Genomic DNA, 26,560 nt, shown 5'->3' with positions numbered 1-26,560 from the left:
CGGGGCCCCGCCATGGCAGTGTCCTTCTCGTCTCAGGGTTATACGACCTAACGCAGACCTGTGACGCAATGATGACGTAACATGGCCCATCGAAGCCCAGGCAGGCGCAGGCCGAGGGGCCCCACTGACCGAGCGCGGGGTCCCTCCGGGGGCCGTTGTCATGGCGATGGGGCGCCGGGGTCAGCGTCACCACAGCGGCAGGCCCGGAGCAGACGTTGCTGTGGTGACAGGTCTGGGGGTGACCGGGCCCAGGGCGCACGCGGGGGTACGTGGTTAGCACGACGTCACTCGTGACGTCACTCCGCAGCCTCACGACGTCACAGCCCTCCCGCAGCGCCTGGCGGCTTCCTCCTCCCAGAGCCCCCCGCGGGGGGCCCGCAACACTCAAGATGGCGCCTCGCCACGCTCAAGATGGCGCCCGCCGCGCCTCCGCTTCCGGTTTGCGCCGGGAGCGTTTCCGGTCGGCGCCGGCAGCGCTTCCGGCCGCCGCGATGTCGCCGAGCGTGGCCGAGCTGCTGCTGCAGCGGCTGGAGCGGGAGGCGGCGGGGCCCGGCGGGGGCCTCTGCAGCCTGGAGGCGGCCGCCGCGCTCGGCCTCGACCACCAGACACTCGTGGGCGCCGTCAAGAGCCTCCAGGCGCTGGGGGAGGTGGGAGCGCCGGGGGTGGGGCCGGGGCAGCCCCGGGGTGCGGGTACCGGCGCTGACCCCGGGGCCGGTTCCCGCAGGTGATCGAGGCGGAGGCGCGGGCGGCCACGCGGTGGGAGCTGAGCCCCGAGGGTTCGGAGGTGCTGCGGGACGGCAGCCCCGAGGTGCGGCTCTTCCGGAGCCTCCCGGCGGAGGGGCTGCCCCAGAGCGACGCCATGGTGAGCGCGGGGGGCACCGGGAGGTGTGGGGGGGAGCACCGGGGGTCATCCGGTCCCTCACGGCCGCGCTGTCCCCGCAGAAGCTGCCCGGCGGCTCGGTGGGCTTCAGCAAGGCCATGGCCAACAAGTGGCTGCGTCTGGAGAAGGGGGCGCCCGGCGGCCCCCGCGTCCTGCGCGCCGTGAGTGTCCTGGGGCGGGGGGACCCACGCGTGTCCCGGGGGGGGCCCTGTCCTCGGGGCCTGTCCCCGGTCGCCCCGTGACGCGGCCGTCGCGCCCCCCGGTGTCCCGCAGGTGGCGGAGGTGCAGGACGGGGTGCAGGAGAGCCTGCGGCGGGTGCAGCGGGGGGAGGCCCAGAGCCTGCCCGAGCGCGACCGCACCGAGCTCAAGAGGCGGAAGCTGCTGCTGGAAGTGTGAGCGGGGCGGGGGGTCCGGGGGGGTCGGGGGCAGGTTTGGGGGTGCTCCCCTGACACCCCCCCCCTCCCCCCCCAGCACCCTCAAGTCCTACTGGATCCGCAAGGGCAGCGCCTTCAGCACCGCGGTGGCGCGGCAGGAGACGGAGCTGACGCCGGAGATGATCGCCACGTGAGTTGGGGGGGCCGGCCGTGCCGTGACCCCATGACCCCCCCTGTGACCCCCTGACCCTGCCCTGCCCCCGCTGTGACCCCGCCGTGACCCCTGACCCCACGGCAGGGGCTCCTGGCGGCAGCTCCCCTTCAAGCCCTACAACTTTGCGGCGCTGGGGCTGCCGCCCGCCTGCGGCCACCTGCACCCCCTGCTGAAGGTGCGCTCCCAGCTGCGCCAGATCTTCCTGGAGATGGGGTGAGTGGGGGGCCCCGGGGGGTGACCCCTGGCTGGGGGGCACGGCCCCCCCCCTGACGCCGTGGCCCCCAGGTTCACGGAGATGCCCACCGACAACTTTGTGGAGAGCTCCTTCTGGAACTTCGACGCCCTCTTCCAGCCCCAGCAGCACCCGGCCCGCGACCAGCACGACACCTTCTTCCTGCAGGGTGGGTGCTGGGGGCGAGGGGGGGTGGGATATGGGGGCACCCCCAAATCCCGCTGACCCCCCTCCTGTGAATGTGCCCCCCCCCCAGACCCCGCCGAGGCCCCTGAGCTGCCCGCTGGATACACGGCCAAGGTGAAGAAGGTCCACTCGCAGGGAGGCTACGGCTCGCAGGGGTGAGGGCGAGACCCTGGGGCAGGGGGCGGGTTGGGGGGGCCGTGCCCCCCACCCCCAGGCCATGCCCCCGCCCCGCTGAGCCCCCCCCCCAGGTACAAATACGAGTGGCGGCTGGAGGAGGCGCGGAAGAACCTGCTGCGCACCCACACCACGTCCGCCAGCGCCCGCGCGCTGCACCGGCTGGCCCGCCAGGTGGGACGAGTTTAGGGGGGGACACGGGGGGCTTTGGGGGGTCTCCGCCTGACCCTACCCCTTCCTTGTCTCCCCCCAGGAGAAGTTCTCCCCCGTGAAATACTTCTCCATCGACCGGGTGTTCCGCAACGAGAGCCTGGACGCCACCCACCTGGCCGAGTTCCACCAGGTGGAGGGGGTGGTGGCCGACCGCGGCCTCACCCTCGGCCACCTCATGGGCACCCTCCGGCAGTTCTTCACCAAGCTGGGTACGGGGGGTCCCGGAACAGGGGGGGCACCCAGGGGCTCCCCAGGGCACCCCTCACCCCTCTCTGTCCCCAGGCATCACGCAGCTGCGCTTCAAGCCGGCCTATAACCCCTACACGGAGCCCAGCATGGAGGTGTTCAGCTACCACGAGGGTGAGGGGGGACCGGGGGGTCTGCGTGGGCCCCTCCATGGAGCAGAGGGGTCCTGGGGGTCCGCGGGGGTCCCCAAAGGAGCCCCGGGGTCTGTGTATGCACCCACAGAATAGGGGGGGAGAACATGGGGGCACGTGGCCCCGTAGAGCGAGGAAAGAACTTGGGTGGCTTTTTGGGGTGGCAACCAGCTTAGTCTTATTCTGTCCCCTCTGGGATGGGGGGCTTTGGGGTGCCCCTGTGGGGTGGGGGGTTCTGCGATGGGCCTGGGGGATGGGGGTCAGCCTGGCCTCAGCCTCTCCCCTGAAGGGGGGGGCTTTGGGGTGCCCCTATGGGGGGGTGTCTGGGGTTCCAATATGGAGTGGTCTGGTCTCGCTCCCCGTGAGGTGGGGGGTCTCTGAGGTGCCCTGTGAGTAGGGCCCCTGTCTCACCGCCGTGGGGCGGGGGCCCCCACCTCACCCCCCAGGCCTGAAGAAGTGGGTGGAGGTGGGGAACTCGGGGATCTTCCGCCCCGAGCTGCTGCTGCCCATGGGGCTGCCCGAGAACATCTCTGTCATCGCCTGGGGGCTCTCGCTGGAGCGGTGAGTGGGGGGGCAGCTGGGGCCCCGTCTCGGGGAGGGGGGGCCCACCCCTGCCTCTGCTGAGCCGTCCCCCCCCTCTCTCCTGCGCCAGCCCCACCATGATCAAGTACGGCATCAACAACATCCGGGAGCTGGTGGGGCACCGGGTCAACCTCCAGATGGTCTACGACAGCCCCCTCTGCCGCCTGGACGCCTAGACCCCGTCCTCGCGGGGGGTGCTCCCTCCTCCCGGGGGTGCCCCCTCAATAAAGCCCCTTTGCCCAGCTGGGTTGCTGTGTGTGTGCTGGGCAGGGCCCCGCCTGGGGCGGTGCTCGGGGAGGGTTTATTGCTCCCGAGGGTCCCCCACGGCCCCACAGAGCCGCCCCCACAGACGCTCCAGCCCCGCGGCCCTGACTAAGGCTCCCCGCGACCCCCCGGGGTGCCTCAGCCCGGCGGCTCCGGGCGCCTCCCCGCCCCTCAGCCGGCCTCACCCACCCATCCCCGGCCCCCCGCGGTGCGCCCGGACCGTACCGGCCATCGCGGCTCTCCTCGGCGTCCCGCCCGGCCCTTCCCGCCTTTTCTCGCGCCGCCTCTCATTGGCCGTCCAGCGGCCCAGGGGGCCGCCGATTGGTCAGAGGAGGTGCCCGTCGCCTGCCGAGACTCCGCCCTCCATGCTCCCCTCAGCGCCGTGAGGGGCGGCCGCGGGTCCCGCTCCCCCGCCCCGCGCTCCGGGCACCCGGTCCGGCCCCTCCGCCCCAGGCCCGCTCCTGCTGCTGCCCCCAGGTCCCCAGGCCCGGCGGTGGGACCCCGCCAGGGGCTGGGGGCGTCGCAGCCCAGCGCAGGCCCCGAGCAGCAGCACCAGAGCCAGGAAAGTCCTTCCCCAGCAGCCACCGCCGAGCCAGGCCGTGCCCCGGCCCCCACGGCCGCCTGCCCCCGGGGCGGGTATGTCAGGAAAGGAGCGCCAAGGCCCTGAGGCAGAGCCGCATCCGGAGAGGGATGACAGCCCCTTCTTTGCAGGGTTGAGCAGGGACGAGCCCCCCGGCAAGGACCCCAACAGGTAACACGTTTTCCACCCTCCGTTACCTCACAGTTTTGATCTAAACTGGGGAAAAAACAGCATACGGGGAGTGCCAACCCCGCAGGTGGTGCAGTGAGGGGTGTCCTGGGTGCCACATACAACCCCTTGCCTGGCCACCACGTTTATTAACGGGGTTCCCAACATTTCCCAGTTAACACAAGGGCCGGGCAGGCTGTTCCCTCTGCAGCCGGGGCAGAGCACAGCCCCGTCCCCGCGGGGTGTGTGTCCCTGACGTTTGAGGACCCTGACGTTGGGTCCTGTGTTTCGGCCGAGGACTGAGGCACTGCCCGTGGTCCCCCGGCCCAGCGCGGAGGCGTCGCTGGACAGCCAGGCCTCCAAATATTTCGCGTTGCTGGACGCCAGCCTCGGGGGCCTGCAGGAGCGGGCACAGGAGCTGATCAACATACTGAACAGCAGCCGCAAAGAGGACCACAGCATGATGAGAAGCTTCAGGGAGAGCCTGCTGCTGAAGGTGGGGGCCAGGGAGCAGCAGGAGGCTGCCAGCGTGGGGGGAGCAGCGGGCAAGGAGACCCCAGCCCACGCCAGCCCCTCGCTGCCGTGCGGTCTCTGCTTGACGTGTTTAATTGCATTATTCTGCCCGAATTAGCGGCAGGCTGGGGGGCGGTGAGACAAGGTGCTGCAGGGAGGGAGCGCAGTGCGAGCAGCCTCTCGCAGGGCACGGGCGCCAGCTGCAGAGCCTGGTGTGCCGTATGCACCGGCGCTCGCTGCCGGGGCGAGGGGAGCACCCCCAGCCCCTTCGGGGGTGGCTGCAGCTGCCTCCGGCCCCGCTTTGGGGAGCGGAGGGGACGCCAATGGCTCCCCCGTCCCCACGCAGCCGCTGGCTGCCCTTGGCGTCCTCGCTCGGCTGCGTGCCGCGCTGGACTTTGCTCACGGCAGCCGGGGGGGGCCGTGCCGGCAGGGCGGGAGCGGGGGGCTCCCGCAGGCCCACGCGCAGATGGCGGCCCAGCCTCAGCAGCTGCGGCCCGCGGTGACCCGGCACTCGGTGGCTACCGTGGCCGGCGCTCCGGCTACCGTGGGCGCAGCTGGCGGTGGCAGCAGCCAAGCCAGGCTGGGAGCTGCGCCAGCACGGGGAGGCTGCAGCTGCCACCCCCCTCTGGGGACAGCAGCCGGGCGCCGGCCATGCCAGTGGCGCTGCCCACCCCCGCACGGCAGCAAAAGCTGTTTTTTTCCGCCTTTTCCGCGCCGGCGCGGCAGGTCTCGGGGCTGGCGGAACAGCTGGAGGAGCGGGTCTTCCACCTCTACGACCTCCACAACAAGCTGATCCAGGAGCGGCTGCAGGAGCTGGAGGAGGTGATGGAGCGGGTGGGACAGGCCAAGACCGAGCTCCAGCAGGTCTGTCTCACTGTGGAGGCGGCTTATCGTGACCTCTGCCTGCAGCCCGAGACCTGACCGGGGCCCCAAATCTGCAGGGGCCCCCCCTAAATTCACGGGAGCCCCTGTGGCCGCCTGCCAGCCCCGCGAGCGGGGTTTGTTTGCATTGCCTGCTGCTGCTGTGCAAGGGCGGCTGCGAGTGGGAAAGGGGGATTTTTGCCCAAAAGGGCTTTTCTGCTTGTGTTCAGGTTTAGCATGAATAAAAAGAGCAAAAAAACCCCAAAGGCTGAATCCGGGGCACTGCCAGGGCTCCGCTGCCCACGCGCTCCCAGCCGCCTGCCAGGGCAAACCCCCCGTGCACAGCACAGGCTGAAGCAGAGCCCCCTCCCGGCGGCGGAGCTTAATTAATACTGGCGGCTTAATTAATACTGATGAGGCTGGTGCTGACGAACGGCGGCCGGGGCAGGGTGGCTTTTCCACCTTTTATTGGCGAGTGGCCGTGAGGATGGCAAAGGCACCGGGGCAGTTCACCGACCAAGAGGCTCCGCGGCAAAGCCTGGCACAACCACGCTGCCGGGTCCCGTTGGGGACACCGAGTCCCGTCGGTGACAGCAGGTCTGTCTGGCGATACCTTGTCCTGTCGGTGACAGTGAGTCCTGTCGGTGACAGCAGGTCCCGTTGGGGACAGCGGGTCTGTTTAGCGATACCTTGTCCGGTCGGTGACAGCGGGTCCGGTCATTGGTGCCGTCTCCTCAGTTCCTTCCCCGCGAGGAGCGGACACGTCCCCCACGGGTGACATCCCGGCAGCGCAGGGCCGGTCGTGCCGCAGAGCGTCGCAGCCCCGTGCCGCCGGCGCGGTGTCCCCCCACTAGCCCCGCGGTGCTGGCGGTTTGCCGGGGGCGAAGGCCTGGATGCCGGTGATGGCTCGGCCCAGGATCAGCGCGTGGATGTCGTGGGTGCCTGCGGGCGAGGGAGCGGCCAGGCCTCAGGGGTGCCCGTCGGGACCCCACAACCCCCCCCCAGCGTGGTGGTACCTTCGTAGGTGTTGACGGCCTCCAGGTTCATCAGGTGCCGGATGACGTGATACTCGTCGCAGACCCCGTTCCCCCCCAGCATGTCCCGCGCCTCCCGGGCGATGGCCAGCGCCTTCCCGCACGAGTTGCGCTTCAGCATCGACACCATCTCAGGGGCCGCCCTGCGGGGACGGGGACGCTGCCACCGCTCCGCCACCGCCACCAACCCCCCCCCAGCTCCGGGCGCCTCGCGGCAGCACCCACCTGCCCTCGTCCTTGAGGCGGCCGAGGCGCAGGCAGGCCTGCAGCCCCAGCGCGATCTCCGTCACCATGTCCGCCAGCTTCTTCTGCACCAGCTGGTTGCGCGCCAGCGGCCCCCCGAACTGCTTCCTGCGGTGCAGGGAGGGGGCGGTGAGGCTGGGGGGCAGGCGGGACCCCCCCGGGCACCGCCCCCAGCCCCGGCGTTACCTGTCGAGGACGTACTGCCGCGCCGTCTCCAGGCAGGCCTCGGCGGCGCCCAGCGCGCCCCAGGCGATGCCGTAGCGGGCGTGGGTCAGGCAGCCAAAGGGCCCCTGGGGCGAGCGGGTGTCACCGGGGCCCCCGTCCCGCAGCGGGGGCTCCCCCCCCGCACCCCCGGCCCCCCTTACTTACCGCCAGCCCGTCGGCGTGGGGCAGCAGGTTCTCCTCCGGCACCTCCACATCGTCCATCACGATCATACCGGTGGCGGAGGCGCGGAGCGAGAACTTGCCCTCGATTTTGGGGGTGCTGAGGCCGGGCATCCCCCGCTCCAGGAGGAACCCCCGCACCCGCCCGTCCTCCTCGCACACCGCCCACACCAGGCACAGGTCGGCCACTGGCGCGTTGGTGATCCTGGGTGGGGTGGGGGGGGGTCAGGGTGGGGCTGGTGGGGTCGGGGGGGGTCCCCGTCCCCCCCCCACCCCCCCGGTTCGGGGCTCACCAGGTCTTGGAGCCCCGCAGCGTGTAGGTCTTGGCACTGGGGTTGTAGCGCGCCCGCGTCTCCATGCGCCCCGGGTCGCTCCCGTGGTTGGGCTCCGTCAGCCCAAAGCACCCCAGCAGCTCCCCCCGCGCTGGGGGGGGGGGGCGTCAGGGGGACCTCGGGACCCCCATGCCCCCCACCCCTGCCCCCCAGCCCCCCCCGCCTCAGTCACTCCCGTGGTTGGGCTCTATCAGCCCCTGAGGGGGCGGCAGTGTCAGGGGGAACCTCAACAACCCCATGGCCCCCCCTCTCCTGCCCCACAGCCCCCTCCCACCCCACAGACACCCCCCCCCTCCCTTGTGGCCCCCCACTTGCCACACAAGCCCCCCCCTGCCCCACAAACCCCCCTCCTGCCCCCCAGACCCCACTCCTGTCCCATGCCCCCCCCGCCCCATGGCCCACCAGAGCCCCCCCCACCCCAGTCACTGCTGTGGTTGGGCTCTATCAGCCCCTGAGGGGGCGGCAGTGTCAGGGGGGACCCCAGCAACCCCATGGCCCCCCCTCTCCTGCCCCACAGCCCCCTCCCACCCCACAGACACCTGCCCCTCCCTTGTGGCCCCCCACTTGCCCCACAACCCCCCCTCCTGCCCCATGGCCCCCCCACTTGCCCCGCAGACCCTGCTCCCGTCCCGTGCCCCCCCCCTCGGTGCCGCTCTCACCCAGGGGGGGCAGGAAGCGGTCGCGCTGGGCGGGGGTGCCGTAGGCCAGGATCGGGTGCATGACGAGGGAGGACTGGACGCTCAGCACCGAGCGGTAGCTGCTGTCCACCCGCTCCAGCTCCCGCGTCACCAGCCCGTAGCCCACCGAGGTGGTGCCCGCGCAGCCGTACCCTGGGGACAGCGTCACCCCGTGGAGCCCCCCCCGGCACCCCCCCGCCTCACCCTGGGGACAGCGTCACCCCACAGAGACCCTTGGGCCCCCCCTCCTCACCCTGGGGACAGCGTCATCCCACAGGGACCCTTGGGCCCCCCCCCCTCAGGAATCCCAGCCCACCTCCCCCCATCCCCCATAGCCCTCTGCCCCCCCGAAACCACCCTCCTACCCCCCATGAGAGGACCTTGCACCCCCCAGAGACACCCCCAAGGAGGACCACTGCCCCCCCAACCCCACCAAACCCTTTTGTTGCACCCCTGGGGGCACCCCAGTCCCCCTCCAGGGGTCCCAACACTCCCCTATGGCACCCTGGACCCCCCAATAACACACCTGGTAACACCATGGGTGTCCCTGGACCCCCACATCCACCTCTCGTAGCCCCCCAGCTCCTTGCTGTCTCTGGGGGGACTTCAACTCCCCCCCAGGGACCCCACAGCCCCCCCAAAGTCTCCCCCACCCTCTGGGGGGTCCCAGTCCCCCCATTGCCCCCCACTTACCTTTGATGGTGGGGCCCAGCACCCCCAGTTCCCCCATCTCCGACACGATCTCCCGGTCAAAGACTGGGGGGGGGTCACAGTGGGGTGTGAGGGTGGCTGAGCTGGGGGGGAAGTGGGGACCCCTGAGAGGGGCTGGGGGGTCCCCCCACCCCTGCCCCCCCCACTTTAGCCACCCAGGGCCCTGCAGGGAGGGTGCTCAGGGGCAGGAGGGTCGCTGGGGAGGATTGGGGGTGCTGGGGGGTAACTCGGGGGTGCTGGGGGTTAACGGGGAGTGGGGGGGGGGGGGGGGGTCGCGGGAGCACCAAGGGGGGGGTGCAGATACCAGGGGAGGAAGGGGGCGATGGGTTTGAGGGGGTGAGCGGCTCTGGGGGTACCTGAGGACGCGGGGGAGGGGTCGGGGGAGGAGCCGAGGCGCGGGGGGGTGCGGGGGGGCCGTACCCTCGTGGCGGTTGGCCCGCAGCACGCGGGGCTGCAGCCGCTCCCGGCAGTACCGGCGCAGCGCGTCCCGCAGCAGCCGCTCCTCGGGGAACAGGAGCCCCTCCAGCCCCAGCGGGTCCCGCCAGTCGAAGGCGGCCGCGGCTGCGGGGGGGGGGTGCGGGGGGGGGTCACACCGCGGAGGGGGCGGGTCAGCAGCAGCGCCACGGCTGCCCCACGCGTGTGCCCCCCCCCCGCCCCCCAGCAGCGAGGGAGACGGTCAGGGAGGTTTTGGGGGACGGGAGGGGAAGGGGGGGGCAGTTGGGGGGCTCGGCCCCCCCCGTCCGCACTCACCCTGCGGGGGGGGGGGCCGTGCCCCCCCAGCGGACGCCGCTCCGGACCAGGCGCAGCAGCGGGGCGGCGAATCGCAGCGCCATGGGGGTCTGGGGGGGGGGCGGCAGCTGAGCCAGGGACCCGCAACTGCCCCCAGCGCCCCCCCCCCCGAACCACCCTCCTAGAGCTCCCCAAGACCCTTGAACACCCCCAGGGACACCCCCCCCCCCCCGCACCGTGCGAGCTCGGCGGCGGCGAACGGGCCCGGAGGAGCCCCCGGCCGTGACGTCCCGGGGGGTGGGGCGGGGGTGGGGCGGGGGGCGGGGCGTTAACCCGCGCCTGCCCGGACTCGGGGCGGGGGGGGGGGGACACGCAAGGCTGCGAGACCCCCAAACGGCCGCCCGGACAGAGCCGGGGGCGACAGGGCGGGGTTGGGGGGGCCGGGGGGGCCCCAGGACGGCGGCCGCGGCGCGATGACGTGTGTGTCCCCCCCCCGAGTCCCCACCGAGGCAGAGGTCGCGGGTCGGTGCTGTACAGGCTTTATTGGTCCCCGGAGCCCCCCCGGCACCCCCTGCCCTGGGGGCGGGGCGTTTGCATAGCGAGAACGGGGGGGGGGGTGATGATGTCACAGGGGGGTCGGTGATGTCACCTGCTCCGTGCCGCGATGCCGCCGCTGTTGGGTGACATCACCGCGCACCGGGGACGCGGCAGCCCCGCTCGGTGACCCGCCCGGCACCGGTCATTGCCCCCCCCCAGTGTCACCGCAGCTGTGACATCGCCCCCCACCACCTTCGGTTCCGTCAGAGCCGTGGCCCCGCTCGCTCCCGGCTGTGACATCACCGCTCCTGCGCCGCCAGTGACATCGTAACTGTGACATCAGTCCCACACCGCCACCGCTTGTGACATCCCCCACTCCCCAGTGGTGCCGCCACCGGGATGTCACTGTGCCCCCTCCCCGAGTGACACCAGAGCCGTGTCCTCGCCCCTCCCGCCCCGCCTGTGACATCATCGCTGTGACATCAGTGGGGCAATAACTGGGGGCAAACAGGACACTGGGGGCGGGGGAAGTGGCCCCCTGGGGCAAGGGGGGGGTTGCCAGGCCGGTGCCATCGCGCCGGGGGCCGGGTGGGGGTGTCACAGTATTGACCCTTCGTGGACGCGGGGAGGAGCCGGGGGGCTGGGAGCCGCTTCCCCGGCCGAGGCGGGCGGGGGCCCCGCATGCCTGGGGGTCCCCCCCTTATTTACAGCCGCGGGAGGGGGGAAGCTCAGCGCCTGGGGGGGGGCCCGGCAGCCCGGGGGGGCCCCAGCGCCCCGTCCCCGTCCCCGGGGGCCGCGCCGGGCCCCACCACCACGATGGGCACCGGCGGCCCCCCCGGGGCGCCCCCCCGCCGGGCCTGCTCGTGTTCCTGCACCGGGCTAAGCGCCTTGGGGGGGCCCCGCGCCGCCCGCTCGGGCTCGTCGGGCCCCGGCGGGGCCGCCTCGGCGCCGGGGGGGCCCCCCAGCAGGAGCGGCAGCTCCTGGCGGCCGAGGCGGCGGGCGGGGGGGGGCGCGGGCGGCGGCCCCTCGGCCGGGCTCTCCCCGTCCCACTCGGCCAGGCTCTGCAGCGGCGGCTCGGCCGGGAAGTCCTTGCGGGAGCCCTCCAGGCCGTGCTTGCGCGGCGCCGCCGCCGCCGCCTTCTCGGGAGGGCCCCGGCGGGCCAGGCGGGGCGACTCGGCGGCCTTGGGGTGCAGCTTGGCGGGGAAGGCGGGGGGCGAGGCGGCGGGCGGCGAGGGCGTGTGGGCGAGCGGCGAGAGCGGGATGCTGCCGGCGGACTTGCAGCGCGCCGCCCGGTACTGCCGCTGCAGCTTCGGGGACAGGCCCTGCAGCGAGCTGGGCCGCAGGTGGGGCCCGGCCGGCGCCGGCGAGGGCGGCGCGCTGGAGCCCGGGGAGCTGCTGGGCGGGGAGGCCCCTGCGCCGGCCGCGGGTCAGCGCCGCCGCGGCACCGGGGCCGAGCGGGGCCTCCCGCCGCCACCGGCCACCGGCCTCCGCGAAGCGCCCGCCCGCCCCCGCCGTGATCCCCTGCGGCCACCGTAGCCCCGCTCCCCCGCCCCTCTCCCGGCCGCCGTAGCCCCGCCTCACCCCCCGAGGCCCCGCCCCGCTCCCATGGCCCCGCCCCTCGCCCCGCCCCCGTTGCCATGGCGGCGCGTACCCGTCTCGGCGGCGCGCGGCGGGAGGGCGGGGTCCCGCGCGCGCGCGTGGGTGGGGGAGGCGGGGAGGCTGTCGGAGGAGGAGAGCGAGCGGCTCAGTGACGTCAGCGAGCGGCTCGTGTGCAGCAGCGAGGCCTGGCGGGCCAGGTGGCGGAACAGCGCGCTGCGCCGCCTGCGGGGGGGGGGGGTGTCACCGAGCGCCCCGGGACCCCCCGGGACCCCCTCGGGACCCCCCGGCCCGTTCTCCCCGGCCCCACCTCTCGTGGCCGCTCCCGGCGCCGCCCCGGCGGTTCCTTCGCGCCATCTTGGCGCGGGCGCTGCGGCGCCGCGCGGGGCCCAGGCGGATGGAGGTGTTCTCCAGCGGCGTCGTGGTCACCAGCACCTTCGTCCCGCTCTGGGGCACCGGGGGGTCACGGCCACGCCCCGACCCTGGGGCCACCGCCCCCCAGCCCCCACCACACCCAGCACCCACCTCCCTGCCAGCACCCACCTCCCCGCCGCCCCCCCAGCAGGACCCACAGCCCGGCCGTGACCCTGCCATGACCCCACCACAACCTCTCACCCCTTTGACCTTTCCCACTGTGTGACCCCCTGTGACCCCGTGACCCCCCGTGACCCCTGACCTTGAGGATGAGCTCCACGACCTCGGTGTGCACCAGCCCGTGCACGGGCTCCCCGTTGACGTGGGTGATGAGGTCACCAGCGCAGAGCCCGGCCTCGTGCGCGGGGCCGCCCTCCTCCACGTGCTGCGCCCGCCGCCGTTACCCACAATGCACTGGGGCCGCCGCGCCCCGCCCCTCCCCGTCCCCCCCCATGTCCCCAGTGTCCCCCCCACATCCCCCTGATGTCCCCAATGTCCCTCTCACATCCCCCGATGTCCCCCCACATCCCCCCGATGTTCCCAACGTCCCCCCATGGCCACCTGATGTCCCCAATGTCCCACATCCCCCTGTTGTCCCCAATGTCCCCCTGATGTCCCCAATGTCCCTCCCACGTCCCCCCGATGTCCCCAATGTCCCACATCCCCTTGCTGTCCCCAATGTCCCCCTGATGTCCCTAATGTCCCTCCCACATCCCCCTGATGTCCCCAATGTCCCCTTGATGTCCCCAATGTCCCTCCCACGTCCCCCCGATGTCCCCAATGTCCCACATCCCCTTGCTGTCCCCAATGTCCCCCTGATGTCCCCAATGTCCCCTTGATGTCCCCAATGTCCCCCCCACGTCCCCCCGATGTCCCCATCGGTCCCACAGTCCCTCGCTGACCCACACAATGCGGTGGGCACAGCTCCCGTTCCCCCCCCCCCCCCCTCCACGCCCCCATGTCCCCCCCCCCGCCCCCCGCGTCCCCCCCCATCCCGCTGACCCAGACGACGTGGTGGACGCTGTAGACGTCGCTGTCCCCCAGGTAGACGCGGATGGCGCGGAGGGTGAAGCCGAACTTCTTGCCGGGGCGGGGGATGGCGATGGGGGAGCGGGGGGCGGCCACTGCCGGGGCCAGCTCCCGCCCCGGGGACGAGTCCCGCGAGGACGGGTCCGAGGACAGCGACCGCGGGGACATGGGGCTGCCCAGGGGCGAGGAGCCGGGCGCCTCCCCTGCGCCCCCCCGCTGGCAACGCACCCACGGACCCGGGCGGCCGGGGCACCCCCCCACCCCCCGGGGGGACACAGGCACCCACGGGGACCCCCACCCACCCCCGGGGGGACCCGGGCATCCACGGGCACCCATCCACCCCCCACCCCCCGGGGGGACCCGAGTGACCTGGGGTCCCCCACCCTTGGGACCCAGGCACCCCGGGGACCCGCGCCACCCCCCTTGGGGACCCGGGTGTCCAGGGGACCCCCACCACCCCCCCTGGGGAGACCCAGGCACCCAGGGGACCCCCACCACCCCCCCCGGGGACCCAGGCACCCAGGGGACCCCCACCACCCCCCCTGGGGACCCGGGTGTCCAGGGGACCCGCGCCACCGCCCTTGGGGACCTCGGTGTCCAGGGGACCCCCACCACCCCCCCGGGGACCCAGGCACCCAGGCTGCCCACCAAGGGGGGTGGGGGGCGGGATCCCAAGGGGATGTTGGGGTCCCAGGGAGGGGGGGTTTGGCGTCCCGGGGGTGACACCCACCGCTGGGGATGATGACGGAGAGGGCGGTGGCCGATGCCGACTTGGTGACCTTCCCGGGACCGCGGGGGCTGCGCTTGTCACCCCCCGCCTCGGGGGCCACCCCCGGGTGCCGCGGCCGCCGCAGCCCCAGCTCGGCCCGGGGCGGGGGCAGGTCCCCGGCCCGTGGTGGTCGCTCCCCTGGGGGGGGACCGGCTGGTGAGACCCCGAGTGGCCGGGACAACCCCCCCCCCCCGCAGGGCGTCTGGGACTGACCTGGCTCCTCGCTGGGTCCATCTGTGGGTCCATCGCGGGGGGAAGCCCCGTTGCGGGGGGGCAACCGCTCCTCGGGGGTGGCCCCGGGGCGCCCCGGCTCCAGCAGCGCTGAAAAGCGGCGACGGGCACCCGGGGGGGGGCTGCCCTCGCCCTCGGGGGGGGCCCCCTCGGCTGCCGGTGGGCGCTTCCTGCAGGGAGCCAGGCGTTTGGGGGGGGGTCTGACCACCCCACACCCCCCCCCCCCAGGCCCCCGGGCAGACCCCAGGGGACCCAGGTGATGTCCCCAACGCTGGGTACCCAAGCGTGACCCCCGTGTCCCCCCCCCGGGACCCCGCTCACAGCTCGGGGGACGCCGTGCGCCAGCCGCGGTCGCGGGCGAAGCCGTCGCGTCTCCCCTCGTCCCGCGGTCGCCCCTTGGGCGCCTTCGGCTCCTGCTGCTGCGAGAGCTGCTCCAGGCTGCTGTAAACCTGCGCGGCGGCACCGCCTCGCACCACGGCCTCGCACGGGGGCTTGTGAGCGCACGAGGGGCCAGTGGTTGTGATCGCACGAGGGGCGCACGTTTGTTATCGCACAGGGGTCACGCGTTTGTGATCGCACGAGGGCTGCACATTTGTGATCACACGAGAGTTGTGTGTGATCGCACGAGGGTCACACGTTTGTGATCGCACGAGGGTCACGCGTCTGTGAGTGCACGAGGGTCACGTGTTTGTGATCACACGAGGGGCCGTGTGTGATCGCACGAGGGGTGCACGTTTGTGAGCACACGAGGGTCACGCGTCTGTGAGTGCACGAGGGACTGCGTGTTTGTGGTTGCACGGGGGTCACGCGTTTGTGATTGCACGAGGGACCGTGTGTTTGTGGTCGCACGAGGTTCACACGTTTGTTATCGCATGGGGCCCACGCGTTTGTGATCGCACGAGGGCTGCACGTTTGTGATCACACAAGAGTTGTGTGTCTGGGATCGCACGGGGGTCACGCGTTTGTGATCGCACGAGGGCTGTGTGTTTGTGATCACATGAGGGTCACACGTTTGTGATCACACGAGAGGCCACGTGTTTGTGATCGCACGGGGGCCGTGCATTTGTGATCGCACGAGGGTTGTGTGTTTGTGATCACACGGGGGTCACGCGTTTGGGATCGCACGAGGGGCCGTGTGTGATCGCACAAGGGGTGCACGTTTGTGAGCACACGAGGGTCACGCATTTGTGAGTGCACGAGGGTCACGCGTCTGTGAGTGCACGAGGGACTGCATGTTTGTGGTCGCACGGGGGTCACGCGTTTGGGATCGCACGAGGGTTGCACGTTTGTGATCACACAAGAGTTGTGTGTTTGTGATCGCACGGGGGTCACGCGTTTGGGATCGCACGAGGGGCACGTGAGGGTTTGCACGAGGTCCCGCGCATCCCGTGTCCCCACCCCCCGTCCCCCCCCAGCCCTGCGTGTCCCCGCCCCCCCCGTCCCCTCGCGCCCCACCTTGCTGAAGCGGGGGGAGCAGGACGAGAACTGCCGGATCTCCACGGGTTCGTCCTCTGTGGTGTCCTCGTCCTCGTAGGAGGTGACGTGGGGGTACCGGTCCGAGCGCGCTGCGGGGAGGGCGGTGACAAGGGGGACGTGGGGTGGGGGTCCCATAGAGTGACCCCGGGGGGGGCCCAGGGGTGAGGGGGCCCACGGGGGGGTCCCTGGGAGGGTCCATGGGGGGATTCCTGGGGGGGTTCTGTGAGTGGGGGGGGGGTTAGAAGGTCCCGTGGGGGGGGTGTCCCTGGCTGGAAGTCCTGGGGGGGTGGTGCCAAGGGAGCATCCCCTGGGAGGGGTCGCGGGGGGGTCCCGGGGGTCCCTCACTGTCGAAGTAGCTGGTGTCCTCCTCGGACTCCAGGTGCGGCACAAACTCCGCTTTCTGCCGCAGCAGCCCCGTCCAGTCGAGCGCCGCGAAGAAGCCGTGAGCCTTCACCTCCTGGGCCCCCCCTGCGGGGACCGGGCTGGGGTCAGCGGGGGCAGCACCCCGGGGAGGGGGGGCCGGGGGGGCGGGGGGGGGCGCGGGGGTCTCACCAGCCCCGAGGCGCCGCAGGGGGTCGGGCTGCAGGAGGCAGGAGATGAGGTGTTGGGCGTCGGGGGGCAGCGCCTCGTCCCCCTCCGGCCACAGGATCTCGTCTGACACAGCGGGGGGACGGGGGGGGACACAGACGTGAGTGCGGGGACACGGCTGCCACCCCACCGCGTCCCCACGGCCCTGTGCCCACCCCCGTACCAGGGGTCACCGCCCTGGCCCCGTGTCCCCATCGCCATGTACCCGAGATGGCCTACTCTGTGTCCCCGTGTCCCCGTGTCCCCCTGTGTCCCCATGTCCCCCTGTGTCCCCATACTTGAGATGACCTGCTCTGTGTCCCCATGTCCCCATGTCCCCATGTCCCCGTGTCCCCGTGTCCCCCCGTGTCCCCATATTCGAGATAACCTGCCCTACGTCCCCATGTCCTCATGTCCCCATGTCCCCCTGTGTCCCCATACTCGAGATGACCCGCTCTGTGTCCCCATGTCCCCATGTCCCCGTGTCCCTCCCATGGCCCCATCCTTGTACTACAGATGACCTGCCCCATCCCCGTGTCCCCCACATCCCTGAGATGACCTGCCCTGTCCCCCCGTGTCCCTGTCCCTGTACCCAAGATGACCTGCCCTGTCCCGCCCTGTCCCCCTGTGTCCCTGTACCCAAGATGAACTGCCCTGTCCCCCCCTGTCCCCCTGTGTCCCTGTACCCAAGATGAACTGCCCTGCCCCCCCCGTCCCTCTGTGTCCCTGTCCCTGTACCCAAGACAACCTGCACTGTCTCCCCCATGTCCCTGTCCCCGTACCCAAGACGACCCGCCCCGTGGCCCCGTGGCCCCCCCCATGTCCCCCCGCCCGTACCGGAGATGACCTGCCCGAAGAGCTCCTCGGGGGTGTCCCCGAAGAAGGGGACGCAGCCCACCAGGAACTCGTAGAGGACGATGCCCATCGCCCACCAGTCCACGGGCTTCCCGTAGCCCTGCCGCAGGATCACCTCGGGCGCGATGTACTCGGGGGTGCCGCACACCTGTGGGGGGACACCGGGGGGGTCAGCACCAGTCACACCCCACCGTGCCCCCCCCGGCCAGGCCCGGCCACACCCACCTGCTTGTCGCGGAACTCGCGGGCGTCCTTCTCCATGTGGCCCTCGTAGAGGTTGGTGGTGAGGCTCATCAGCCCCATCTTGGAGAGCCCAAAGTCCGTCAGCTTCACGTGGCCCAGCGACGTGATCAACAGGCTGCGGGGACCCAGGCGTCCGGCGGGGACCCAGGCGTCCCCCAAAACCCGCCCCCCTCCCCGCCCCGGGGTCTGAGCCTACTTGTCGGGCTTGAGGTCGCGGTGGACGATGCCGTAGTTGTGCAGGTACTCGAGGGCCAGGACGGTCTCGGCGAAGTAGAGCCGGGCCAGCTCCAGCGGCAGCGCCCCGATGTGCTTTAGCAGCGTCGCACAGTCCCCGCCTGGGACGGGGGAACAGGGGGCGGGGGGGGGGACATGGGGGGGACACGGGGACACACAGCAGTGGGCGTCACGGCATCTCCCACCACCCCCAGCGCGTCCCAGTGGGACACAGAGCACCCACCCAGGTGTAAAGCACCGTGTCTGCACGTAAAACCGCCCCGTCGTGACATAAACACCCTGTTGTGACACAAACCAGCCCCAAGGCCCTGCCCGGCCTCGTACCACCACGTCCAGCTCCCATTGTGATCCCTGTACCGTATCGCGACACACAACCCTGTACTGCAACGCCCGGCCCCTCATCGTACCACCCAGCCCCATATCACAACCGCCAGCCCCATATCACAACCTCAGCCCCATATCACAACTCCCAGCCCATAATAACGCCCAGCCCAGCATCAGTATCATAACGCCCAGCCCAGCATCACGAGGTCCAGTCCTGTATCGCAGTGCCCAGCCCCATATCGTGATGCCCAGCCCCATTTTTTAAATTTTTTTTTTTCCACCTCGGTTGGAAAAGCCCCTGAAGCTCCTCCAGCCCCACCATGAACCTCACCCTGACCGTTCCCAACCCCACCAGATCCCTCAGCGCTGGGTCAACCCGACTCTTCAACCCCTCCAGGGATGGGGACTCCCCCCCTGCCCTGGGCAGCCCATTCCAACGCCCAACAGCCCCTTCTGGACAGAAATCCTTCCTAAGAGCCAGTCTGACCCTGCCCTGGCGCAGCTTGAGGCCATTCCCTCTTGTCCTGCCACTGGTCCCTTGGCTCAAGAGACTCCTCCCCCCTCTCTGCACCCTCCTTTCAGGGAGTTGCAGAGGGCCAGGAGGTCTCCCCTCAGCCTCCTCTTCTCCACACTAAACCCCCCCAGTTCCCTCAGCCGCTCCCCATCAGACCTGTGCTCCAGACCCTGCACCAGCTCCGTTGCCCTTCTCTGGACACGCTCGAGTCATTCAATGGCCTTTTTGGGGTGAGGGGCCCAAAACTGAACCCACTCATCGAGGGGCGGCCTCACCAGTGCCGAGCCCAGGGGTCAGATCCCTTCCCTGTCCCTGCTGGCCACGCCGGTGCTGGTACAATAACACCACAACACCCAGCCCCGTATCGCGATGCTCAGCCCCGTACCACGACGCCCGCCGGCCCCGCGCCCACCTTCGACGTACTCCATGACCATGCAGAGGTGGCGGCGGGTCTGGAAGGAGCAGAACATGCTGACGACGAAGGGGTTCTCGGCGAAGGTGAGGATGTCGCGCTCCACGAACGCCTGCTCCACCTGGTTGCGCAGCAGCAGGTTCTGTTTGTTGATCTTCTTCATGGCGAAGCGCTGGCGCGTGGCCGTGTGCCGCACCAGGTACACCGCCCTGCCGGCACAGCCGCGCGTCACCCCGCGCCGGGGACCCCCGCGGCCGCCACCCCTCCCTGCCCCGCCGCGGGGGACCCCGTTATCCGGGGCCGCTCACCCGTAGGCGCCGTTGCTGATGAGTTTGATGGTCTCAAAGTCGCCTTCGCCCGGCGGCTTCTTGGCCCTGGGGACGGCGCTGCGGCCCTGGGGGGACACGGGGTGACGTGGGATGCGGGGAGGGGGGACACAGGGAGGGACACAGAGGGACCCTGTCCCAGCGCCCACCTCAGCCCCCTCCTCGGGCTCCGGCGTGTTGCTCCCGCCACTGTCGGGCTCCTCCAGATGTACCACATCTGCAGGGACACGGGGTGTCACGTGTGTGGGGACACGGGGTGTCATGTGTGTGGGGACATGGGGTGTTACATGTGTGTGGGGACACGGGGTGTCACGTGTGTGGGGACATGGGGTGTCACACATGTGTGGGGACACGGGGTGTCACGTGTGTGGGGACATGGGGTGGCACACATGTGTGGGGACACGGGGTGTCACACATGTGCGGGGACACGGGGTGTCACACATGTGCAGGGACACGGGGTGCCACATGTGTGTGGGGACACAGGGTGTCACAGGTGTGTGCGGACATGGGGTGTCCCATGTCTGCAGGGACACGGGGTGTCCCACATGTGGCCCCCCAGCATACACCCCCCCATGCACACCCCCCCCGCGCACACTCCCGCACCCCTGCCCACCCCCCGTGACCCCCCGCCCGCTCCCGCACACACGTGCAGCCCCCCCAGGCCCGCAGAGCCCCCACACACCCCACACCCCCCCCCCGGCCAGGCTCCCCCTCCTCACGCTCCCACACGCGTGTGCATGCCCCTCGCACGTCTCAGCCCCCCCCAAGGCGTGCGCAAGCCCCATGCCTGCCCCGCGGGCGCTCGCACACGCGTGTACCGGGGAAGGGGTCCCGCGCCAGCCCCAGCTGCCCGATGATGTAGCGGGGGATGTCGGCCTTCAGCAGCCCCTCGCGGGCCTGGCCCTCGGCCGCGGCCAGCAGCTGGTAGAACTCGGCCGGGTCGAACTCCTGCGCCGACACGGCCCCGGGGGCACGCGCGTGCCCGGGGGGGGAACACGCATCGTCACACGTGTGCGCACGGGGACGTGCACCAGCTCGGTACAAGGCACCAGCAGACAGAGGGAGCGCGTGCTGGTGCACGTGTGTGCTGGTGCACGTGTGTGCTGGTGCACGCGGGTCTGTGCACGCGTGAGTGTGCAGAATCCCAGGAGGGTTTGGGTTGAAGGGACCTTAAAGTCCCTCCGGTCCCACCCCCCTGCCATGGGGCCACCTTCCACCAGCCCAGGTTGCCCAAAGCCCCGTCCAACCTGGCCTTGAGCCCTTCCAGGGAGGGGGCAGCCACGGCTGCTCTGGGCAGCCTGTGCCAGGGCCTCCCCTCCCTCACGGGGAAGAATTTCCGCCTTAGTTCTGGTCTAAATCTCTCCTCTTTCAGCTTAAAACCGTCACCCCTCGTCCTATCCCCCCCCCCCCCTCGACCAAGAGTCCCTCCCCCCTGTCCTGCAGCCCCCTCAAGTCCTGGGAGGCCGCTCTAAGGTTTGGGTTTGAGCCCAAACGTGTGCGCACACGTGTCGCTGCGCCTGCACCACCGCACACACGTGTACCAGAGCACACGGGTGAACACGCATGTCATCGCGTGCCCCGAGAGTCACGGGGGAGCGCACACACGTGTGTCCTCCGTGCCCCCCCACCGGCCCCTCCCGCCTTTGTCTCGGTGGTCCCCGGGATGCGCCGCGTCACCATGGCGCTGCCCCGGCAACACGGCTGTCGCCGTGGCAACAACAGCCTTGACTCCCCATTGGCTGTGCGCGGGGATTGGCCAGGGCGTTGTCAGGGTGACTGGAAGGGCTTCGTCTGATTGGGCAGTTGGGATGGTGCAAAATGGGATGGGGGGGGGGGGGAGGGAGGGATGCTGGGGGGGGGCTGTCACAGGGCCCAGACACCCGGGTCCCCTGGGGATTGGGGGGGTCCCGGGGGACTCACCAGGCACTCGAGCAGCCGGGCAGGGCGGGAGATGATGATGAGGAGTTTCTTCACCAGCTGGGTGATGAAGGCCACCTCCTCCGACTCTGACCGCTCGTAGGCCTGGGAGGACACGGGGGGGTCAGGGGATCCCAGAATACCTGGGGGTTGGGGGATGCTGGGGAGTCATGTGGGGTCCTGGGGGGTCCTGTTGGGGGATCCCATGGACCCCAGGGCATCTGCTTGGGTCTCGTTGGGTTCAGCAGGGTCCCACTGGGCCCCTGGGGGTCCTCTTGGGTCCCATTGGGTGCCCTTGGGTGCTGAGGGTTCCCACTGGGCCCTGTATGGCCTTGGTGAGTCCCCATTAGGGGCTGAGGGTGCCATTGGGCCCCGTTGGGACCAATTGGGTGCTGTTGGTCCCCACTGGATCCTCTTGGGCCCTGTTGAGTGCCACTAGTGCTGTTGAGTCCCTTGGGGCCCTGTTGGGCATCACTGAGCCTCTTTGGGCTCCCTTGGGTGCCAATGGGTCTGTGTGGGGCTCTATTGGGTGCCGTTGGGCATCACTGGGTCCTGTTGGGCCATTTTGGGTCCCTTGGGGCCTGGTTGGGTGCCACTGGGTCCCGTTGGTCCCTGTTGGGTCCCATTGGGCCTGTGTGGGGCTCTGTTGGGTGCCATTGGGCACTATTGGGTCCTGTTGGGCCATTTTGGGTCCCTTGGGGCCTGGTTGGGTGCCACTGGGTCCAGTTCGTCCCCGTTGGGTCCCATTGGGCCTGCGTGGGGCTCTGTTGGGTGCCATTGGGCACCATTGGGTCCTGCTGGGCCATTTTGGGTCCCTTGGGGCCCAGTTGGGTGCCACTGGGTCCTGTTGGTCCCCGTTAGTCCCCGTTGGGTCCCGTTGGGCGCCGCGGCTCACGTCCTGCAGCAGCCGCTCCATGTTCTCCTGCAGCTCGTAGAAGTAGCCGGCGGTGATGAGGCCGTGCCGGGCCTTGGCCAGGCAGTCGCGCGCCAGCTCGACCAGCTGGTGCTGGATGAAGCTGAGGGCGCCGTCGGCCAGCGGCGTCCCCCCGGGGCCGCAGCCCCGCACGAACTCCTCCAGCCGCTCCTCCATCTGCGCCGTCGCCTGCGGGACCCAAGTGGACGGGCTCCCCACGGCTCCCAACACCTCCGCAGCCCCCCCCGGGACCCTCCAAGACCCCATAACCCCCTTCAGTGCCCCACAGCCACCCCAGACTCCCCCCTGAGCCCCTCTGACCCCCCATAGATACCTCATAACGCCCCCAAGACCCCTATAACCCTGCCAGGACCCCCCCAAGACCCTTCTATGCTCCCCCAGTCCCCATTAGCTGCCCGAGACCCCCCTGAACTCCATAACCCCCAACCCCAATGCGCCCCCAAGACCCTCCAAGACCCCATAACCTTCTTCAGTGCCCCACAGCCACCTCAGACCCCCCCGAGCCCCCCTGAACCCCCACAGATACCTCATAACGCCCCCAAGACCCCTATAACCCTGCCAGGACCCTCCCAAGACCCTTCTATGCTCCCCCAGTCCCCATTAGATGCCTGAGACCCCCCCCAGAGCTCCATAACCCCCAACCCCAATGCGCCCCCAACCCTCCAAGAGCCTGTAGCTCCCCCAGCCCCCCACCTCCCCCCAGGCCCACCTTGGGGAACCGCTCCTTGTAGACGTGGTTCATCATCACGATCTCGTTGTCGTGGGACGAGGGCGAGCGCCCAGGGCTGGGGGGGGGACACCGCTGGCACCCACGGGACCCGCAGCGTCCCCCCCCAGCATCCCCACCTCTAGCACCCATGGGAACCCCAGTACCCCTCCATAGTGTCCCCATGGGGACCCACAGTGTCCCCACCCCCCCGATGTCCCATGGCCACAGTGTCCCCATCACTCTGCTGTCCCCCACCCCACAGTGACCCATGGTCCCCCCCCGGTCCCCCCCCCTGCTCTGGGTCACCCCAGACTCATGGTGTCCCCACCCCCAGGGTGCCCCGATTCCCCCACAGTGTCCCCAGAGCCCTGCCTCCCCCCAGCCCTATGGTGTCCCCAAGCCCCATGGGTGCCCCCCACGGTCTCCCCACTGCTCCCCCCTCCAACCCCATAGTGCCCCGATTCCCCCATGGGGGTCCCCCAAATCCCTGGGTCCCCCCCAGCCTCTCCGTGTCCCCCACCCCTGAGTGCCCCAGCCCCACCTGAGGCTGCGAGAGCGGGGGCGCGGGGCCGGCCCCCCCCGGGCCCCCCCATCCTCCTCGGCCAGGCTCTCGGAGCTGCCGAAGTGGCGGGAGAGGAAGCGCAGCTCCTCCGGCGTCGGCTGTGCCGGCAGCTGGTGCAGGCGCTCCTGCGACGAGCACGAGGACTGCGCGCCCGCGTCACCCCTCCGACCCTGCGGACCCCCACCGCGCCCCATGGACCCTCACAGACCTCCCCCCCTCCCCGTGGGACCCCCACTGCACCCCACAAGGACCTATGGCCACCCACGGGGACCTGCTGACCCACATGGACCCACCGTGGTCCCCATGGACCCCCCCATGACACTCCCCGCTGCACCCAACGGGGACCCCCGGCCACCTACCGACCCCTCCCAGGGTTCCCCCATCGGTGCGACCCACCCCGAACCCCACAGCCAGACGCCCCCCGTGACACCCCCCCTCCCATCAGCCACCCCCCCGCCATGGGGAGGACGCCCCAGCGGGTCCCCTGGCCGTGGGGGGGGGGCTCCGGGGCCCCCGACTCACCGAGACGGTGGAGCTGGGGGTGTTGGTGCCATAACCGGAGGAGGGCAGCGAGGCCAGTGACCAGCGGCGCCCGTCAGCACTGGGGTGCGGGGTGGGGGGGGGGGGTCAGCGGACCCAGGCATCCGGGAGACCCCCCCCAACATCCTTGAGCGGGGACGGGACCCAGGTGCTGGCCTGGGTCCCTCTGGATCACTGCCCCCCCCCCCCCCCCCCAAAATGCATAGCTGTCGCCCCCCAGACACCTGGGTCCCCCCCCGGCCACCTGGATCCCCCTCCCAGACGCGTGGGGGTCCCCCCCACAAAAACAGGGGTCCCCTTACCGGCGGGAGGAGGCGAAGGAGAAATGGGCCGGGTTGCTGGGTGAGAAGTTGCGGGGACTGTCCAGGGGGCTGCTGCCTGCGGGGGGGCACGGGGGGGGGACACGGACACACACACACGGGGGTGACATCACCACCGCCCCGCCCTGACACCCCCACCCTGCCAGGCCCCACCCCCAGAGCCAAACGGATGCAGCCCAGGGGAAAAAAGGCGGAGGGGGGGGGGTCCAAGAGGGACCCCAGGGGCTGGGGGGGGCCTCCAGGTGCTTTGGGGGTCCCTATAGGTACCAGGGAGGCCAGAGGGGTTATTGGGGTTGGGGGGGCAATGGGTCCCTTGGGTGGGGGTCCCAATGGGTCTCTGGGGGGGGATCCCCACGCCTGGGGGTTCTGGGGGCCCAAGGGGGGCAATGGGTCCCTTGGGGGGGGTCCCAGCGGTTTGGGGGGGTCCTTATGGGTCCTTGAGGGGGTTTATGGGCCCTTTTGGGGGTTTTGGGGGGGAATTGGGGGGTTCCAGGGCCTTGGGAGGGGGTTGGGGACACCAGAGGGGTGTTGGGGGGCACCGGGGGTCCGGGGGTCTCACCGATGTGTCCGGGCAGCGGCGAGTGGGGCCGCGGGAGGGTGGGGGAGGTGCTGGTCAGGATCAGGCTCTTCCGGTTGCTCGTGCGGCAGCTGGGGGGGGCGGGGGGGCCGTGGGGGGGGGGCTGGGACCCTTCTCACGCACGGGCCCCCCCCCCCCCCCGTGTGTCCTCACACCCGAATGCGCTCACGACACCTAAAGGTGCCCTGGGGGGGAACCCACAGCCCCCCTCCCCCCCCTCACCTTCCGGGGGGGGGGGGTGTCGGGGGGGGGGGGGGGGGCAGGGGCCGGGGGGGGCTCATGGGGCCGAGGGGGAGCGGGGATGGAGGATGAAGAAGGAGCGCTGAGGGCTGGAGGACGGGGATGAAGGAGGGAGGAGGGTGGAGAAGAGATGAAGGGTGAGGATGAGGATGAGAGAGGACGAGGATGAAGGATGAGGATGGAGGATGAGGATGGGGATGAGGATGAGGACAGAGGGGGATGAAGGCTGAGAATGAGGGTGGAGGGGGGATGATGTGGTGATGGAGAGGGATGAAGGCTGAGGATGAAGGATGGGGATGAGATGGAGGATGAGGGTGGGGGGAGGAAGGCCGAGGCCCCGGTTACCTCTTGGTGCGGCGGAACATGCTGCTGCCCACCAGGATCGGCATCGGGGGGTCCGGGAGCCCGGGGGGGGGCCGGGGCTCCGGGGCGGCGGCGCCTCGGCGGGGCGGGGGGGGGCGGGGGGGGGGGGGGGAGGACGCGGCGGCGGCTGCAGCGGGGCGGGGCCGGGGGCGGGGCGGGGGGCGGGGCCGGGGCTGTGGGTGCAATGGGGGCGCAGTGGGGGGCAGCGGGGGGGCGCGGGGGGGCGCGGGGGGGCCTCACCTGCTGCTCTTCCGCGGCAGCGGCAGCTCCTTCTGCAAATCGGGGCAGAGGGTGGGGGGCGGCCCGGAGCCCCCCGACCCCCCCGGCACCCCCCGATCCGTCCGGACAGACCCCCCCGGCCCCCGCAGCAGCGCTTGGGGGGGGCCCAGGCGCCGGCTCCATCCCCCCCCCCCCCGGGGCCCCCCTATGTCTAAACCCCCCAGATCCGGCTGCCCCGGCCCCTCCCCCGGCCCTGCAGCCCCCCCGGTACCGGGCCCGCATCACCCCCCCCCGGTGCCGACCCCGCCCGGACCGACCTTCCCGGTACCGGGGCTGCGTGTCCCCCCCCCCGGGTACCCGCGCTGCCCGGTACAGACCCCCCCGGACCGGGCCTCCTCTCCGCGGTACCAATCCCCCTCCCCCGGTACCGATTTCCACCCCCCCCTCCCCGGTACCGACGCCCCCCCGGTACCTGCAGCCGCCGCCGGCGGATCACGCCCGAGTCGTCCATGGCGCTGCCGGTGCGGGGGGTCCCGGCCCCCCCCCCCGCGCCCCCGGTGCCCGCAGCCCCCCCTCAGCCGCCCGCCGCCATCCTCCGCCGCGCGGGACCCCCGGGAGCGCCCCGCCCCCCCCGGCCCCGCCCAGCCCCGCCCCGGCGGGGGGACCCGGGCGGCCCGGAGAGGGGGGGGGGGGGCGGCCCCACCCTGGGGAAGGGGGGGGGGTGGGGGGGGTTAACCCTGCGCTGCCAGGACCCCCCCGGGATACCGGGACACCCCCCCGGTACCGCCCCCCCCCCCCCCCCCCCCCGGCGCTGTCCGCGGTGCTGAACCGGCCGCGCTCTGCGGCCCGGACACGGGGGTCCCCTCGGGGTGCGGGTGGGGGGCTCCCGCCCCCCCCCGTGTGCTTCCCCCCCCCCCCGGTTAA

The 26,560-nt window shown here is 71.5% G+C and overlaps 4 protein-coding genes across 8 annotated transcripts; 2 read left to right on the top strand and 2 right to left on the bottom strand.

The window, feature by feature from the left end:
- The first annotated feature begins 374 nt into the window (after positions 1-374).
- FARSA (phenylalanyl-tRNA synthetase subunit alpha) lies at positions 375-3,474 on the top strand. The gene is made up of 13 exons (XM_074857505.1): positions 375-647; positions 725-862; positions 943-1,041; positions 1,154-1,272; positions 1,352-1,444; positions 1,553-1,681; positions 1,754-1,869; positions 1,957-2,041; positions 2,135-2,234; positions 2,314-2,482; positions 2,556-2,633; positions 3,097-3,211; positions 3,303-3,474. The coding sequence occupies exons 1-13, from the start codon at positions 390-392 to the stop codon at positions 3,406-3,408; spliced, it is 1,605 nt and encodes a 534-aa protein (XP_074713606.1). The 5' UTR covers positions 375-389; the 3' UTR covers positions 3,409-3,474.
- A 131-nt stretch (positions 3,475-3,605) lies between these two features.
- SYCE2 (synaptonemal complex central element protein 2) lies at positions 3,606-5,870 on the top strand. The gene is made up of 3 exons (XM_074857509.1): positions 3,606-4,247; positions 4,575-4,740; positions 5,484-5,870. The coding sequence occupies exons 1-3, from the start codon at positions 4,135-4,137 to the stop codon at positions 5,676-5,678; spliced, it is 474 nt and encodes a 157-aa protein (XP_074713610.1). The 5' UTR covers positions 3,606-4,134; the 3' UTR covers positions 5,679-5,870.
- Positions 5,871-6,068: 198 nt separating this feature from the next.
- GCDH (glutaryl-CoA dehydrogenase) lies at positions 6,069-9,833 on the bottom strand. The gene is made up of 10 exons (XM_074857510.1): positions 9,757-9,833; positions 9,420-9,560; positions 8,982-9,044; positions 8,271-8,441; positions 7,573-7,702; positions 7,265-7,484; positions 7,082-7,185; positions 6,878-7,003; positions 6,635-6,795; positions 6,069-6,560 (listed from the first exon to the last, which is right to left on the bottom strand). Exons 1-10 carry the CDS (start codon positions 9,830-9,832, stop codon positions 6,469-6,471), a joined length of 1,284 nt encoding a protein of 427 aa, XP_074713611.1. The 5' UTR covers position 9,833; the 3' UTR covers positions 6,069-6,468.
- Positions 9,834-10,251: 418 nt separating this feature from the next.
- MAST1 (microtubule associated serine/threonine kinase 1) lies at positions 10,252-26,250 on the bottom strand. Of its 5 annotated transcripts, XM_074857504.1 has the most exons (28): positions 26,109-26,250; positions 25,658-25,689; positions 24,797-24,885; positions 24,220-24,295; positions 23,900-23,978; positions 23,357-23,547; positions 22,816-22,891; positions 22,068-22,274; positions 21,176-21,277; positions 20,074-20,203; positions 19,405-19,472; positions 19,238-19,323; positions 19,051-19,138; positions 18,930-18,969; positions 17,642-17,780; positions 17,428-17,560; positions 17,185-17,350; positions 16,333-16,434; positions 16,126-16,248; positions 15,760-15,869; positions 14,626-14,753; positions 14,287-14,474; positions 14,035-14,211; positions 13,278-13,507; positions 12,538-12,660; positions 12,172-12,308; positions 11,917-12,086; positions 10,252-11,676 (listed from the first exon to the last, which is right to left on the bottom strand). In XM_074857504.1, exons 1-28 carry the CDS (start codon positions 26,145-26,147, stop codon positions 10,994-10,996), a joined length of 3,912 nt encoding a protein of 1,303 aa, XP_074713605.1. In that variant the 5' UTR covers positions 26,148-26,250; the 3' UTR covers positions 10,252-10,993. The 5 variants fall into 5 exon arrangements, with proteins under 5 accessions (XP_074713605.1, XP_074713601.1, XP_074713602.1 ...); XM_074857500.1 differs by having other exon boundaries at positions 18,930-19,138; XM_074857501.1 differs by having other exon boundaries at positions 18,930-19,138; positions 23,357-23,520.
- Positions 26,251-26,560: the final 310 nt, after the last annotated feature.

Source organism: Strix uralensis, unplaced genomic scaffold, assembly GCF_047716275.1.
Source record: "Strix uralensis isolate ZFMK-TIS-50842 unplaced genomic scaffold, bStrUra1 scaffold_219, whole genome shotgun sequence".
Classification (NCBI taxonomy): Eukaryota; Metazoa; Chordata; class Aves; order Strigiformes; family Strigidae; genus Strix; species Strix uralensis.
Note: the sequence above shows the minus strand (reverse complement) of the source record. Positions and strands in the feature narration are given on the sequence as shown.